The 18,630-nt window shown below is 38.0% G+C and overlaps 1 protein-coding gene across 2 annotated transcripts in view; it reads right to left on the bottom strand.

Moving 5' to 3' along the window:
- Positions 1-18,630, bottom strand: part of PTPDC1 (protein tyrosine phosphatase domain containing 1) — a 73,863-nt gene that overhangs the window by 46,051 nt on the left and 9,182 nt on the right. The window contains exons 1-2 of one of the 2 annotated variants that reach the window (XM_005684179.3): positions 15,875-15,925; positions 1,801-1,888 (exon numbers count right to left, since the gene is read on the bottom strand). In XM_005684179.3, the coding sequence (XP_005684236.2) occupies positions 1,801-1,882 (82 nt within the window). In that variant the 5' untranslated portion in view covers positions 1,883-1,888; positions 15,875-15,925. Of the gene's footprint in view, positions 1-1,800; positions 1,889-15,874; positions 15,926-18,630 lie in introns of those variants that run through there. The other variant, XM_018052507.1, reaches the window with a different exon arrangement.

Here is an 18,630-nt window from a genome sequence, read left to right as displayed (position 1 = left end):
AGGATCTTTTCAAATGAGTCAGCTCATCACATCAGGTGGCCAAAGTATTGGAGTTTCAGCTTCAACATCAGTCCTTCCAATGAATATTCAGGACTGATCTCCTCTAGGATGGACTGGTTGGATCTCCTTGCAGTCCAAGGGACTCTCAAGAGTCTTCTCCAACACCACAGTTCAAAGCATCAATTCTTTGGCGCACAGCTTTCTTTATAGTCCAACTGTCACATCATTACATGACCACTGGAAAAAACATAGCCTTGACTAGACAGACCTTTGTTGACAAAGTAATGCAAATGGGTATATCTTTCCTTTTTTCCTTTGCCTTTTGCTTCTCTTCTTTTCTCAGCTATTTATGATGCCTCCTCAGACAACCACTGTCTATTTCTTTTTCTTGGGGATGGTCTTGATCACTGCCTCCTGTACAATGTCAGGAACCTCCGTCCGTAGTTCTTCAGGCACTCTAACAGATCTAATCCCTTGAATCTATTTGTCACTTCTACTGTATAATCATAAGGAATTTGATTTAGGTCATATGTGAATGGTATAGTGGTTTTCCTTACTTTCTTCAGTTTAGGTCTGAATCTGGCAATAAGGAGTTCATGATCTGAGCCACACTCAGCTCCAGGTCTTGTTTTTGCTGACTGTATAGAGCTTCTGCAACTTTGGCTGCAAATAATATAATCAATCTGATTTCAGTATTGTCCATCTGGTGATCTCCATGTGTAGTCTTCTCTTGTGTTGTTGGAAGAGGGTGTTTGCTATGACCAGTGCATTCTCTTGGCAAAAACCAATCAGAATGGTCATTATCAAAAAGTCTACAAACCTTAAATGTTAGAGAGGATATGCAGAAAAGGGAACCCTCCTGCAAAGCTGGTGGAAAAGTAAACTGATACAGCCATTATGGAGATTTCTTAAGAAGCTAGGAATAAATCTACCATATAATCCAGCACTCCCACTACTGGGGATAAACCCTGATAAAACCACAATTCAAAAAGACACACATAACCCAGTTTTCATTGCAACACTACTTACAATAGCCAGGACACAGAAGGAACCTAGATGTCCATCAACAGATGAATGGATAAAGAAGACGTACATATATACAATGGATTAGTAAGCCATAAAAATAAAAGGGCTTCCCTGGTGGCTCAGCTGGTAAAGAATCCGCCTGCAATGCATGAGACCTGGGTTCAATCCCTGGGTTGGGAAGATCCCCTGGAGATGTGAACGGCTACCCACTCTTGTTTTCTGGCCTGGAGAATTCCATGGACTATATAGTCCATAGGGTCATGAATCTGAGTTGGTGGTAGTCAGGGGGATGAACTTAGAGCTTGTTATACAGAGTGAAGTCAGTCAATACATATCATATATTAAATGTATATATATACAGAATTTAGAAAAATGATACTTGATGAACCTATCTGCATGGGAGTAATGGAGACACAGATGTAGAGAATGGACTTGTGGAGATAGTGGGGAAGAAGAGGGTGGGACGAATGGAGACAGTAGCACTGACATATATACACTATAGTGGGTAAAACAGATAGCTGGTGAAAGTTGCTATAGAACACAGAGAGTCCAGCCCTGTGCTCTGTGATGACCTGGTAGGGTGGGATGGGGGAGGGGAGGGAGGCTCAAGAGGGAGGTGATATATGTATAATTTTGGCTTATTCAAGTTGTTGTATGGCAGAAACCAACACAAAATTATAAAGCAATTTTCCTCCAATTAAAAAATAAATTTAAGAAAAAATAAAGTAAAATAAAATAAAATAAAAATTAATAAGAAAACAAAAGAACTATTACCTTTCATGTTTGCAGCATATCCACTGTTATTCACCAATGTAGAATATGGTTGTTCATTTTGAGGCAAGGCTCCTGCAGCCATGGTAGTCTGTTGGGGGGAAAAGATTATTTTTTGAAGTTTTGCCTATGGAATATTTATTTGCTAATCACCTAAAATGTGCTAGTCTTCTACTGTCTAATACAGCAGTCATTAGCTAAGTGGTTATTGAGCATTTAAAATGTGGCTAGTATAGATCTGAGATATGCTATAGATATAAACTACAAGATTTTGGAGAATGGCACAAAAAATATAAAATATTTAATTTTTTACACTGATTTTATATTAAATATTTTAAAATATATTAGGTTAAATAAATTATTAAAATTATTTTTCTGATTCTTTTTGTTGTTACTGGAGAATCCAAATTTGAATATGTGGCTCACATAATATTCTACTGGACAGTGCTGTGCTAGACTGTAAGGAAATGATAGAAAAAAGTTAAGACCTATTCTTCCTGTACATTTATAGACTGTTGGGAAGATAAGATGTAGACACAATGCTAACATGTGCTAAGTGTTACAAGGCAGTCTGGGACAAACAAGAGGGCAGGTGAAATGCTTAAAAAAGGAATTTGTACTTGAACTAGGCTCAAGGGGTAACATTTATTGTGGACACGATGGTACACTAGGCAATTAAACAAAATCCCTCCTTCTTTACTAATTCAATTCAGTGAGGGTTACTACTTCACAGTTAACAGTCTTCATCTATCTCATAGTAAATTATATGGCTAAGTAACCATTGTGTTGCTATGGTTTCCACTGAGGAAAGTTAAGTAAATCTTTTAATGTGTCAAAAAGCAAAAATCGTCATTTTTCTGAAGCCCCTATTATGTGTCAGATTGTGAAATAAACAAAACACATATTGATTTCTTCTCCTTGGTTCCTGACACAGAGCAACTAGACACCTGTAAATTCCTAAGTGATAAGGACCCTTGGAGACCCTTTGTTCTAGTTCTAATGGGGTAACTCTTAACTCTGGGTGGGCTACTGGATGGCTCCTGGATGGGGGCTGGTCACCAGAAAGCCATGATTAGAAGCTTGGAATTTTAACTGTGATACAACAGAAAGTCACATACAGTATTAAAATTTTTTCCTAAATAATGATCTTTTTCTTTGAAAAGCCATGTTTATTGTTTGAGCATCAATGACTAGGGGGTCAAAGACTAATTTTTATGTGACTGTTAATTTTTTAAAAATGCTTTAAAAATCTGTTGAAAATTTTGGCACCAATAAACTAAGTGGTAATTAAATACAGTCTTAATTAATATTTTCCTTGGAGCATTTATTTTTGTGGGAAAAAAATCACTTCACAAATTTCAGTGACCCTCTGACAATTTCAAATTCACTAAAATTTTATTACTAAAATCAAGTTTTATATGTTCAATAGGTATAAAATTTTCAAGTCCTACTTGATAAAATGGTCTCCCTTCAAAAGAAATACAGAAATTAAAATCACAGATGTATTCTACCATGAAAGATAAAAGAAATTCCTGCAATATTCATATCACAAATCTGGTATCATACTAATTAATATGAAATTTATAATGTACATAATATTTCAAACAAATATTACACAAAGACAAGAGGTCAATGGACTAATGGAACAAGCTGTTCCAGGAAACTCATTAGTCAAAATTTAATTTAAAAGAATACCCATGAAGATCAGATTTACACTTAGTATTTTTACCATATTACTTTTCAAAATTCTGGACCTTTAAAACATATTTTGACTCCCAAAAAACAATTATCACTATTTTAGAACCACGGGATTTTTAGAGCAGTCAGAATTGTTGTTCCATAGATGAGGAGTTATGAAGCATGTCCCAGGTGATTCAGCATGTGGTGACAAGACAGACCTAGCTGTCACTTTTTCTGTTAAGTCTCTCCTGAAGCCACCCTGAGCTCTTCAGCTGTGATGTAATAAAATGCAACTACTGGACTGGCTCCCCTGCACACCATGGGGTCTCAAGAGGAGAAGCCATGACTTGCTCTTCTCTGTCTCTTGAAAAGGGGAGAGTGTGATGTAAAGGACACATTCACTGCATACATATCCTGAGGTGAAATGCATATTAGACCGAGTTTCATGGATCTAACACCTAAAACTCATTGAAAACATCGCTTTAGGAACTTCCCTGGTGGTCCAGTGGTTAAGACTCCACACTTTCAATGTAGGGAAGGGGTTTAGATCCCTGGTCTGGGAATTAAGATCCCATGTCCCATACGACTGAGCGACTTCACTTTCACTTTTCACTTTCATGCTCTGGAGAAGGAAATGGCAACCCACTCCAGTGTTCTTGCCTGGAGAATCCCAGGGACGGGGGAGCCTGGTGGGGTCACACAGAGTCGGACACGACTGAAGTGACTTAGCAGCAGCATGCTGCACAGAGTGGCCAAAGAAACAACCCCCAAAATGGCTTTAAATAGTGTTGAATTAATCTTATCCCTTTGGGTAAAGTACAAATAAGATTGTAGACTGTATTAACTTCTCAACTCAGCCCTCAGAAACTCAAATTTGTGAGGAACCTCAGAAGTCCTGTTAGAATCCTAACCCATATGAGCATTCTCTCCACAATATCTTTGAAAAGTAACAGTGACATCATCACATAATTCTAGTAAAAAACTCTTTTTATGTGGCTACTCTGTAAATATCTGCTCTGAGACCACACAGAATAATAAACCCTTTGTTCCATATATCTAAAGCTGGCTAGCGATCATGTACTCTCGCATTACATCTTCCCAGACTATCCACCAGCAGATCTTCTCTTCCACATTTTTCATACGCAATGGTTCTAGACTTCGTAGACATGGATGCCCTTTCTACTTAAATTCTATAGTTATTCATATCCTAGTACTCAGAGCTGAGATCTAACCTTCAGATACAGGCTGTAATCATCAAAAATTAAAACAAAAACAATCTGTTCCCCTGTCTGCACAGTGTATGTGGTTTACCATCACATTAGTGTTTTCAGAAGTCCCAAGATACATCAAGACACAATAGTTTTTTTTAAAAAGGCTAAAAATGATTTGCAGTACATTTTGAGGTTAAAAAAATGGACATTCAAACACAGATAATGAAGCATATATAAAAGTTTACAATGAAATAAATGGTACAGAATGAAAAGTCTCCATTCCTATCTCCCAGCCCAACTTTTACTCCCCAGAGGTTAAAAAATGTAAACACTGGGTTTAGTTCTTCCAGGGGAAATGACTACATGTATACTTCTGGTTACTATTTTATCATCTTTAAAATGATTCACCAAAATGAGAAAACTGGCTCATTTACTCTACCTACCTCCCACCATGCCAAATCTTTCTCCACTAAACACATCAAAACATTTTTAATTCTTCTCATTATCTTTGTAATTTTAAGTAACATCCTTTAACCATATTTTATTCCATCAACTTTAAACAGTATCTTAACTCCTTACCTTGTAAAATAAGAAAAGTAGTTTTATCTGTACTATTACATTTCACCTTTCCCCTTTACTTACAAGTTCTGCTACCTGTTTTATTTCCTTTTTTAAAAAACAATTTTTAATTTTAAGCTTTAGCTAATTAAGATCTAGCTAAAGCTTAAAAATTAAAAGTAATTGAAAAAATGATATAGGTAGAAGAACTTGGAAGTGGAGGGGACCTATATAATTTTTTAAATAATTTTTAATTTTTACCCTTTAGCTATATCTGCAATTGGGCATTCCTGGGGCCTCAGCAGTAAAGAATTCACCTGCCAATGCAGGAGATGCAGCTTTGATTCCTGAGTCAGGAAGAACCCCTGGAGAAAGAAATGGCAACTCATTCCAGTATTCTTGCATGGAAAATTCCATGGTTGGAGGAGACTAGCGGGCTACAGTCCATGGGACTGCAAAGGAGTCAGACATGATTTAGCAACTAAACAACAAAAAAAAAAAAACCTGTAATCAAGTTTTCCATGCCTATAGGCTTATTCTAATATGAAAGACAAAATACAAAATAATTATTGTATGTGTTAGATATTATATACATGTATTATGTATGCATGCATGCATGGTAAGTCACTTTAGTTGCAAGTCTTTGCAACCCTATTCTCCAGGTAAGACACTGGAGTGGCTTGCCATTTCATTCTCCAGAGGCTTGATCCCACGCAGGGATTGAACCTGCATCTCTCATGTCTCCTGTATGGGCAGGTGGGTTCTTTACCACTAGCGCCACCTAGGAAGCCCATTTGTATCTGTAGGGCTATCAAAAGTATTCAGTGCAGATTCCCTTTCATGCTTCTTGCAGTTGTTGATCACGTGCCTTCATCTAAACTCTAGTAGCTCAAGTACTAGTAGCTCTAGTACTGTTTAAACTCGGTTCCACTGGTTTACAAATTAAACAGCTTTCCTGTTTGCCTGAACAACCAGTCATACTTTTATCCTGTTTTACTTAATCCTTCTTTCTCCACAAGGAAATCCTCATTACTTATTCAATAGGTCTCAATTACTCACTTTTCTCCTGCCTCATTAGACTAGTTATCTGACAATAGTATGGCAGCTCCACAGCTGCCTTCATTTTAGGCTAATTTAGTCGGACACGACTGAGCGACTGAACTGAACTGAGCCCATTGCTTAAGGCCACAACTCTGTAAGGCTTCCACCTGCTGCTCTGGGTATCATGAGGCTTTTCTTCTCCGACTGGTGGGGGTATGAACTATTTCCAGCCCCCTGAATGTCCTGGAACTGCTCTGTCTACTTCTTCCTGTATCTTTCCCTAGTCTTGGGTAGTCTGTGCAGATCAGTACTCAGCCAAATACTCTAGGCCAGCAAAAACTTGAGGGTCCTCCACATGTTTCTATAGCCTCTCTTCATGCTACTCCCTTCTCTCCAACATATTACACTGCAAATTCTAGCCATCCTGGCTCTCTACACATCTCCAAGAAGGCTCTGTTTAGGTACTCCTCATACTGCAGCATGCAAACTGCTTCCAGGGAGGCAGCTGGTGCAACCTGAATCTCACCGTGTTTCCTGGTCCTCTCTCAAAGATCATGATTCCAAGCTGCCTGCTTTTCAATGTCTGCCGGGAGCCAGTGTGAGGAATCCCACCGGTGACAAGGTCATGTGGCAGAGCTCTGATGGCGAGGCTAATCAGACCTCAGGTTTTCCCCCTGGTATTTCCTGAGCATGTACCCCCAAAAATAAGAATCTGCCTGCTTTCCCACTCTTCTGATATTCTCTGGAAAAAGTCAAATCAGGGCTTTAGTCTTCTGCATTTGAAAGGGATGTTTCAGTTAAACCCCTCTGATAACTCTCTAGCTTGCCTAACAGGTTCCCCCGGACCTCTTACAGCTTGTGAATTGCTTGCAGCCCCCCAACCACAAGAGGCACAAAGCTTAAAAACATCTTAAAGATACAGAGCCTTTTCTAAAGAGCCAAAAATCATATTGGTGACAGGATTTCACTGTTGACTCGATGATTGCTGCCAGGCCTCCATATTCTTTATCTTTTAGGCACCTGGAAGGATGTTAATCAATGTAGACGGGATATGGAAAAAGATATATAATAGTTTTGATGTTAGCAACACTAGACTTTTGAGTTAATTACTTTTCTTTTGTTATAAATCACTGTACTCCTTTTACTTGTTATAAATTGCTGTGTCTTTGCTATGTAAGAATGTAACTTTATTTAGTGCTTTCTGAGAGTGGCACCAGACTTTGGGAAGAACAACACAAATAAGTCTTCTGGTTGACAAACCCTTATCAGAAGAAAGGTTGTAAAATGTTAATTGGCCCTTTTGGCCGGAAGATGATGTAAATCACCTAAGACTTGTATGCAGAGAGAAAAGCCTGTTTTTGATAAGAGTCTGGGCTGCTAACGCTGCATAACTTTGTATTACCCATTGATCTCTATGTATAATCAAAAGTATAAAAGGCCTTGAAGGACAATAGAGGGGGGGCCAGTCATTGGAAGGACTGGTTTCCCCTGTGTCTCCTCTTTACTCTAATTTCAGGCTGAATTCCCATCTGGGGTGTGGAGGCTCACCATGACTACTTACTTGTCCCCACTTCTAAGATCCATAAGAGAGAGAGCCCAAGGCGGGGCACTCTCCGATATTCAAATGGACACCAGTGGCCTAATGTAGATGGTGCAAGCTCCTTGTCTGGAACTTTATTGGCTTTCCACGTAAATCAAGTTATTCAGCCTCTTTTCTCCACTTAATTTTCCTACTACACTATTTCTTCCTAATCTAATCTTATATTAATAAATAAATAGGTTTTTTCCTTGCCTGCTCTGTCTCCCCTTCAAATCACCCTGGATCCACTGGGGCTGGACCCCTGCAAATGTTCAAAACCATTTTTACATATTTTGTCTAGTTTTATTTCAGGCAGGATGGTGATTCTGGTCTCTGTTATTTCATCTTGGTTGGAAGCAGAAATCCCCCTTGGCTCTCTTCAAATAACTCAAATCCAGGAGAACTCTGCAAAAGTGCTCATTTGTGCACTGACTCTCCATCAGTTCAGCTCAGTTCAGTTCAGTCGCTCAGTCACGTCCAACTCTTTGCAACCCCATGAATCACAGCACACCAGGCCTCCCTGTCCATCACCAACTCCCGGAGTTCACTCAGACTCACGTCCATTGAGTCCGTGATGCCTTCCAGCCATCTCATCCTCTGTCGTCCCCTTCTCCTCTCGCCCCCAATCCCTCCCAGCATCAGGGTCTTTGCCAATGAGTCAACTCTTCGCATGAGGTGGCCAAAGTATTGGAGTTTCAGCCTCAGCATCAGTCCTTCCAATGAACACCCAGGACTGGTCTCCTTTAGGATGGACTGGTTAGATCTCTTTGCAGTCCAAGGGACTCTCAAGTCTTCTCCAACACCACAGTTCAAAAGTATCAATTCTTTGGCGCTCAGCTTTCTTCACAGTCCAACTCTCACATCCATACATGACCACTGGAGAAACCATAGCCTTGACTAGATGGACCTTTGTTGGCAAAGTAATGTCTCCGCTTTTGAATATGCTATCTAGGTTGGTCATAACTTTCCTTCCAAGGAGTAAGCATCTTTTAATTTCATGGCTGCAATCACCATCTGCAGTGACTTTGGAGCCCAAAAATATAAAGTCTGACACTGTTTCCCCATCTATTTCCCATGAAGTGATGGGACCAGATGCCATGATCTTCATTTTCTGAATGTTGAGCTTTAAGCCAACTTTTTCACTCTCCTCTTTCACTTTCATCAAGAGGCTTTTTAGCTCCTCTTCACTTTCTGCCATAAGGGTGGTGTTATCTGCATATATGAGGTTATTGATATTTTTCCTGGCCATCCTGATTCTAGCTTGTGCTTCTTCCAGCCCAGCATTTCTCATGGTGTACTCTGCATATAAGTTAAATAAGCAGGGTGACAATATACAGCCTTGATGTACTCCTTTTCCCATTTGGAACCAGTCTGTTGTTCCATGTCCAGTTCTAACTGTTGCTTCCTGACCTGCATATAGGTTGCTCAAGAGGCAGGTTAGGTGGTCTGGTATGCCCATCACTACTTTCTCTTCCATCTTCCAGATACATAGTGATCTGCCAAAATTTATACATGTATTTTTGGGAGAGAATTTATGGGGATTGTATTAATAACTGCCTGAGATATTAGAAGTATGGTATATTCTTCCTAGACTCTCAAAGCATTAGCACTCCAACATGTATCAAAATCACCTTGAGTGCTTGTGGAAAATGCAGATTCTTTGGCCTATACTCAAAATGATTTATTAAATTTGGTCTAACAATCTCTATCATAAACTTATACTCCAGCTCATTCTGATAAGAGGCTTTCTGCCACACTTAAAGAAATACAATGAAAATGATTAGATTCTACACAGCAATCATGATAAAAGCTTCTGTGGCTAAAAAATTTAAGTTTGTATGGGGAAAAACGGATATAAGCCTAAGTCTATGAGTGAACCTACGCAATCTATATATTTTTGTGTTAATGAATAATATAATAACACATACGCTTACTTAATGCCAAGCCCTGTTCCAAATGCTTTATATATCTCAACTCATAATATCCATGACAACATTATTAGATGAGTATCACCATTATTTCCATTAAAAAAAAAATTTTACATTTAGAACAATTTTAGATACATAGCAAAACTGAGTAGAAGGTACAGAGATTTTCCCCTAAATCCCCGCCCTATTTCCCACATGCCCAGCCTCTCATTATCAACACCCTCCCACCAAAGAGGTACATGTGTTATAACAGAAGAACCTACACTGATACGTCATAATCACCCAGAGTCAATAGTTTACCTTAGGATTCACTCTTGGCGTTGGACACTCTATGGAACTGGACAAATGTATGACATGCATAGGTTTCCCAGGTGGTGCTAGTGGTAAGGAACCTACCTGCCAATGCAAGAGACACCAGGAACCTGGGTTCAATCCCTAGGTTGGGAAGAACCCCTGGAGTAGGAAATGGTAACCCATTCCAGTATTCTTGCCTGGAGAATTCCATGGACAGAGGAGCCTGTGGGCTGCAGTCTATGGGGTTGCAAAGAATCATGATATGTATCCACCATTATAGTATCATACACAGTACTGTGTCTGCCCTAAAAATCCTCTATGCTCCATTTAGTTATGCTTTATACCCCATCCCAGTAATAATTAATCTGTTCACTGTCTCCATACTTTGGCTTTTCCAGAATGCAATATAGTTGAAATCATACATTATGTAGCCTTTTCAGATCAGCTTTCACTTACTAATATACAATTAACATCTTCCATGTCTTCATGGCTTGAAAGTGGATTTCTTTTTAGTGCTGAATAATATTCCATTCTCTAAATGTACCATACTGAGTTTTGGTACTTATGAATATAGTGGCTATAAACATCTGGGTACAGGTTTTTGTGTGGACAAAGGTTTTTTCAGCTCCTTTGGGTAAACATCAAGGAGCATGATTGCTGTATTCTACGGCAAGAACATGTTTAGTCTGTACATTATCTCTATTTTACAGATTAGGAAACTAAGGCAAAATCAAGTCAAACCATTTGTCTAAAGCCATAGCTATTATCTGAACTGGGATTTGAACTGGGATTTCAATTTACACAGTTCAGCTCCAAAGTTTGTGCTCTTAACCACTATACATACAGCTTTTCAACAATAAAGACAGACCTTAGTCTGCTACACTATGCATTGGAACTTAGCTACACTGGATTCTGCACCATTTATAATTGCTTCCCTTTCAAGAAACTCTTCAGAGCTCCTTTCCACAGTAGTATTTTCAAATTTGTCTTGCTCTGTGCAGACAATCTGTCAATTCTTCCTTCCAAATCTTCATTCACTGCTATACCAAAGACAAGTATCAACAACACAGCCCTTTTACATATTTTAGTTTCCCCCCTCCCAATAGAAACAGAAATGCAGCTAGTCTAAACATAATGTTACAAAATCTAAACATATTTTCAATAGAGTTGTTGGCACTTACTGGCTTTGTGATCTTAAGCACACTAACAGCTCTGAGACTCACTATCTGCTCTCTAGAAGTTGTAAAGATTACCTGAGAGCCAGTACACAGATCTAATTCCATACCTGATTGATAATACAGTCTGTTTTCAACACAGAAGCCAGAATGATCTTGTTAACTTCAGATGGATCATGTCACCATCCTCTTCAAAACCCTTCTAGTCACCCTATTCACATTTTAAACCAGCTCTCTTTCCCTGTTCCATTTTTCTCCTTAGGGCTTGTAAAGAAAATATATCTAAGCACATTACATAATTTACTTATTTATCCTATTTACCATCTGCCTTTCTCTACCCAAGTCATAGATTTTTGTCTGCTTTGTCAACTACTGTGTCTTAATAGCCCAGAAAAGGGCCTGTTATGCAGTAGATGCTCAAAAATTTGTTTAATAAATATTGGGTTGGCCAAAGAGTTCAGTCATTTGCAGTGTTGTTTGCTATTCAGTTGCTAAGTCATGTCTGACTTTTTGAGACCCCATGGAATGTAGCACCCCGTCCTTCACTATCTCCCACAGCTTGCTCAAATTCATATTCACTGAGTCGGTGATACTATCTAACCATCTTGTCCTCTGCCGCCGCCCTATCCTCTTGCCTTCAACCTTTCCATCAGGGTCTTTTCCAGTGAGTCGGCTCTTTACAGCAGGTGGTCAAAGTATTGGAGCTTCAACATCAATCCTTCCAATGAACATTCAGGACTGATTTCCTTTAGGATTGACTGGTTTGATCTCCTTGCAGTCCAACGGACTCTCAAGAGTCTTCTCCAACACCACAGTTCAAAAACATAAATTCTTCGACACTCAGTCTTTTTTATGGTCCAACTCTCACATCTGTACATGACTACTAGAAAAACCATAGCTTTGATTATATGGACTTTCTATATTGTTCTATATATATCAAACTATATTGTTCATAATATCTTACAGAAAAGCCCAAATGAACTTTATGGTCAACCCAACATATACCACACCACCATCATTTAATCTCTCTGTACCTCAGTTTTTCATCTGTAAAGGAGGAAGAGTAATCATGCTTTACTTATCTCAAGATTGTTGCTAAGAGCCTATCAAATAAATAATAGCACCACTACACAAATGCAAGAAATGGCATTCTCTCTATCTTAACTTCCCTGATCACAGTGACATCTCCAACATCTTTTCAATTTTCAACCTGAAAAATTTGTGTTTCTCCTAATTCCCTAAGGAGCGTAGCTAGTGGTTTTTTTTTTTTTTTTAGCCAAATATGCACAAGGACAATAAATTCAACCCTCAGCCCAAATTTTCTCTCCTTTAGGATGCTTTCTCTAATGCTAATTACAGATTCTATTCACATCCCCTCATCATGAAGGGCTGACAAGATTTATCTAGTGTCTCAGATGCTATAAAAAACAGATTCTTAATACCACAGTATGTAGTATTTTATCCTTAAAAGAATTAATGCACTCCTTATGACTCCTTATGTAGTAAAACAAAATAAAAACAAGTTTCTTTTAAACTCTAAGTCCTCAACTGTGAATCCCACCTCTAAGTCTGCATCCTCAACAAAACAACAACAAAAACCCCTAGAACTATATAAAATCCCCTTTCTCCTCAAATCACCTCTGGAGAACAGGTTAGCAACATTTAAAACACACCTTTTATTTTTTTCAAATCCCTCCAGCCTTTCTAACTAGGTAAGTCCTCAGAGAAATAACTTACAACTGTTCTGAATATACGTTATGTCTGGCAGTTTGCTATGAACCACACTGGCTTCTGTGATCTCATACCTTAAATACACCTTAGGGAAGGTTCCCAGCTCTCAGGAGACTAATCACAGATCAGAGAAAAACAACACTACAGTATCATTCTCAGTATTTCATCATTTGAAGAAATATGCTGTTTGGTTCAGACTGTTTACAAAACATATGATGATAAAACAGGTAAGATGTTAACAATAGGTGAAACTGGTCTTCATAAGCAAGGTTTCCATACTCTTTCCCAACAACTACATCTGACTGGTTATTCCTACAGGTTTCAACCATCTTCACGAGTGCCACTACCACAGATACTTCTAAATTCATTAAAAAAAAAAAAGTCAACAAATCCTAATTCAACACTCATCACAATCAATTGGAGGGCTTTCCTAAAAATCCAGACTGGTCAGCCCCACCTCGAGAATTTCCACTCAGTAGGTCTGGGTGGGGCTGAGAATCTGCCTTGTTAACTAGTTTTCAGTGACCCTGATGCTCTGAGAACCAATGCATTAGGTAGGCAATCTGCATTTACCTAGCAGCACATATTCTATAAATTATTGTGAAAGTGTGTCTCCTGGGTTCTATTTAGCTGCCAGAAAAATAAAACCTTCTTTTTCTCTGACCCAATCTTCACAGCCTCCTGAAATATGTTAAGAAGTTCTACATCATCAACCAGATCTAGAAAAAGCCTCATGTTCCTGGGTGAGACCTGGGCATTAATGTTCCTATCAAAATTCTATTTTAAACCAAACACATTACCTGGAATCACAGCATTGCTATGCAGGTGGTTATCAGCAAGAAAGATTCTCCTCATCAGTCATTTTCAGTAAAAAACAGCATACCACATCATTTTGCAGACCATAATTTGGATTCCTAACCAAAAGATGTTTATTATCTGAATATTCTTTTTAGTATATAAACACTGTGGTCATATAATTACATCCACCTTTAAATACACATACTGTGACACTGTTTAGAATTTTTAAAATAAATTGCAGCTAGTTCAACATGAAAAACTTAAAATACTAGATGAAGCAGAGTTTACTATTCACCTTATTATTCCCATTTATTTACAGACTGGGAAGGATAACAAGATTTTACATCTTTTACATTCCTGAACTACTTCTCAAAGAAAACACTATTCTGTGAAACATATTTGAAACACTTAAGTGACAAGCTTGGATAACTGAAAACAAGGGCAGATGTGTAGCTCCTGGGAAATCACAGGCTTAGATCAGACCTTCTATAGCAAGATACAGAGAACATCTGGTTTAAGTAGTGGATTGAATTCACACACTAGCTTCCCCTTCCTCCTAAGATCCTGGTGAGAAGAAATTTTAGAAAGAATAAGCTCACAGAACAAGAAGCAAGAGGTTTCAATGGATTTGGGAAGAAAGAAAGCAGATAGAAGTAGAGGCAACTAAAACTGAGTGGAGGAAGTTGTAGCCTAAAATACGACCATGAAGAAAGTTAACAGATAGTTATGTCTTATCAGAAAAGATGAAAGACAGTGAGATGATCATCTTCAAAGTGCTAAAAGAAATACATGGTCAACCAAGAATTATATATCCAGCTAAATTCTCCTTTAAAAATAAAGGAGAAATTAAGGCATCTCCAGATTTAAAAACAAAGACTAAAAAAACAGCAAGAGAATTTGTTGCTAGCAAATCTGCCCTATGAGAAATACCAGAGGAATCCTTCAGGCTGAAATGACTGACATCATAGGGCATATATAAAGATTTCAAATCCTAAATGATGATGCTGTTAAAGTGCTGCACTCAATGTGCCAGCAAATTTGGAAAACTCAGCAGTGGCCACAGGACTGGAAAAGGTCAGTTTTCATTCCAGTCCCAAAGAAGGACATTGCCAAAGAATGTTCAAACTAGCACACAACTGCATTCATTTCACATGCGTGCAAAGTAATGCTCAAAATATTTCAAGCTAGGCTTCAACAGTATGTGAATCAAGAACTTCCAGATGTACAAGCTAGATTTAGAAAAAGCAGAGGAACCAGAGATAAAATTGCCAACATCAACATATCAACAGAGAGTAACATGGAAACTTACATTACCATATGTAAAATAGATAGCCAATGGGAATTTGCTGTATGACTCAAGGAACTCAAACTGGGGCTCTGTAAAAACCCAGAGAGGTGGGATGGGGAGAGAGATGGAGGGAGGTTTAAGAGGGAGGGGACAGATGTATACCTATGGCTGATTCACGTTGATGTTTGGCAGAAACCAACACAATTCTGTAAAGCAATTATCCTTCAACTAAAAAATAAATAAATAAAAGAATGAACCCTAAGGTAAATGATACTTTGGTTGACTATGATATATTAACATACGTTCATAGATTATAACAAATATGTTATTCTGGTAAGCAATGTTGGTAATGGGTGATGTATCTGTTGGAGCAGAGGATATTTGGGAAATCCCTGTAACTTCCTCTGAATTTTGTTGTGAACTTAAAACTGATCTTAAAAAACTAGTCTTAAAAATATGGACCCAAAACCATAAGACAAAAAAGCATAAATTAGATTTCATCCTCCCCCTAAAAAACTAAACTACTAATATATACAATCTACAAAAGACATGTTAGATTCAATGACACAAAAGTAAAGGAAAAGTAAAGGCTGAAAAGTAAAGGACAGGGCTTCCCTGATGGCTTAGGCGGTAAAGAATCTGCCTGACACAGGGTCAATCCCTGGTCTGAGGAGCTGCAGGTGACACTGGTCTGGGGAGAGCCCACATGTCACAGAGCAATTAAGCCCCACCATCTGCAGTGATTGTGGAGACCAACAAAATAAAATCTTCCACTGCTTCCATTTTTTCCCCACCTGTTAGCCATGAAGTGAAGGGACCGGATGCCATAACCTTAGCTTTTTGAATGTTGAGTTTTAAGCCAGTCTTTTCACTCTCCTCTTTCACCTTCATCCAGAAGCTCTTCTTTAGTTCATCTTTGCTTTCTGCCCATCAGGTGGAGGAGGGTGCAAAGTGCTACTCCCTAAATATAACCAGAGGCAGCTCAGAGAAAACAAAAACTTGTGCTATAGCGCCACCTATTGGAAGAGAAAAAGAAAATCCTCTAATTACTTTTGCGTTATCAGAATCAGTTGAAAAGTATTCTCTATTTCAAATACACCATCAGAGGAACAACTCATGAAGCATCATGAAGAACCACAGTAACATTATAACAAAAAGAAAACGACAATTTCATCCAAAACAAAATTAAAACTATGAAGTATTATCATCTAACAGAGAATTCAAAAGAGCTGTCATGAAGAAACTCAACAAGCTACAAGAAAACTCAGAAAGGCTCAATGGTTCAGTTAGCTCAAGATAAAAATTAATGAACTGAAATAATAGTTCACCAAAGAGGTTGAAACCCTAAAAAAGAACCAAACAAATTCTGGAGCTGAAGAACTCAAAATACGACATAAAGAATGCATTAGAAAGCACTGGAAATAGAGCAGACCAGATACCACAAAAATACAAAGAATTATCAAAGAATATCATGAACAGCTATGTAACAACTAACTGAAAACACAGAAACAGATGCATTTTTAGAATCATTATAACCTCCCAAAACTGAATCATGCAGACAGACAGTGAAGTGGAAACATAAAAACCTCCCCCCAAACAAAAGCCCAGGACCAGAGGCTTCACATGTAAATTCTAACATTCAAAGATGATTTAATATCTATCCTTATCAAACTCTTCAAAAAAACTGAAAACTAGGGAATGCTAAGTAATTTCATAAAGCCGACATCACTCTGATACCAAAACCAAATGAAGACAACACAAAGAGAATTATAGCCAATATCTCTGATAAGCAAAAACATAAAAATTCTCAACAAAATATTAGCAAGCTAAATACAATACATTCAAAGATCACACAACCATGATCTACAGAAGCAAGGATGGTTCAACATCCTCAAACCAAACCATGATCTATCAAAGCAAGTTGATTCAACATCCTCAAACCAATCACTGTGATACATCTCCTAGATAGATAGATATGTATACACAAGAATACACACTACTCAGTCACAAAAATGATAGAACACTGCTCAGTATCAAGATGATACTGCTCAGTATCATCTTTCAACATGGATGTACCTTAAGAGTATTATACTAAATGAAATAAGTCAGATGAAGAAAAATAAATACCATGTAATTTCACTCATGTGAAATATAAAAAATAAAAAACTTGAATAAATGAAACCAAATAGATAGATATAGAGAACATAGTGGTCACCAGAGAGGAAGGAGTGATCAGGGCGAGAGTGAAATAGGTAAAGGGGATCAACTATATGGTGACAGATGGAAACTGAATTTTTGGTGGTGAGCTGTAATGTACATAGTAAAAATATATTATTATTCACATGAAGCTTATATAATGTTGTGGCCAATGTTACCTCAACAAAAAGGTAATTAAAAAACAGAAAATCTGAAGAGACATGATTGAGTATGCACACACACACAAATGAAGCTTAATCCTATTTATAGATTCAACCAATCACGGATGGAAAATATTTGGGAGAAGAACCCCAGAAAGCTTCAAAAAGCAGAACTTAAGAATCTGCTACATACCTGCAACTAACTATATACATAATCTTTAGCTTGTATTTACAACCATTTATATAGCATTTGGGCTTCCCAGGTGGCACTAATGGTAAAGAACCTGCCTGCCAATGCATGTAGACATTAAGAGACACAAGTTCAATCCCTGGGTTGAGAAGATTCTCTGGAGGCAACCCACTCCAGTATTCTTGCCTGGAGAATCCCATGGACAGAGGAGTCTGGCAAGCTGCAGTCCACAGGGTCGCACAGAGTCAGAAATGACTGAAGTAACTCAGCACGCACGCACGCACATACATAGCATTTACGTCGTATCTATAAATAATTTTATAGGGTTTATAAGTAATCCAGAGATGCTTTAAAGCATCTGGGAGGATATGCATAGGTTATACGCAGACATTACATCAGTTTATATAAGGGACTTGAGCATCCATGGATTCTGGAATCCAAGGTGGGGTGGGGGATCCTGGAACCAATTCACTGTGAATAAGCAGGATGACTGTATTTAAAACTGGAAGTTCAACACCTGTTTCCAAGGAATTGATAAATCAGGTAGGCAGAAAATCAGTAACAATATACATGACCTGAACAGTACCATCAATCAACTTGACCCAACCGATATTTATAGAACATTCCATCCAACAACAGAAGCACACACGGAACATTCACCAACATTCTGGTACATAAAGCACAATTTAATAAATATAAAAGAATACAAACCTTACAAAGTATGCTCTCAGAGCATACCAAAATAAAACTAGAAATCAATAATAGATGACAGCTAGACATTTCAAAATATTTGGAAATTAAACAATGTACTTTAAATTATACATGGGTTAAGAAGTCTCAAGATAAATTTGAAAATGTTTTGAACTAAATGAAAGTGAAAAGTACAACTTAATTTACACAATATGAATATACTTAGTGAACTGTACACTTAAAGTGGTGATGGTTGTTGTTTAGTTGCTAAGTCATCTCCTACAACTTTTGTGACTCCAAGGACTGTAGCCCG

The sequence above is a fragment of the Capra hircus genome, chromosome 8 (genome assembly GCF_001704415.2).
Source record: "Capra hircus breed San Clemente chromosome 8, ASM170441v1, whole genome shotgun sequence".
NCBI classification, from domain to species: domain Eukaryota; kingdom Metazoa; phylum Chordata; class Mammalia; order Artiodactyla; family Bovidae; genus Capra; species Capra hircus.
The sequence above is the reverse complement of the archived record's forward strand: the minus strand, read 5'-3'. Positions and strand labels throughout refer to the sequence as shown.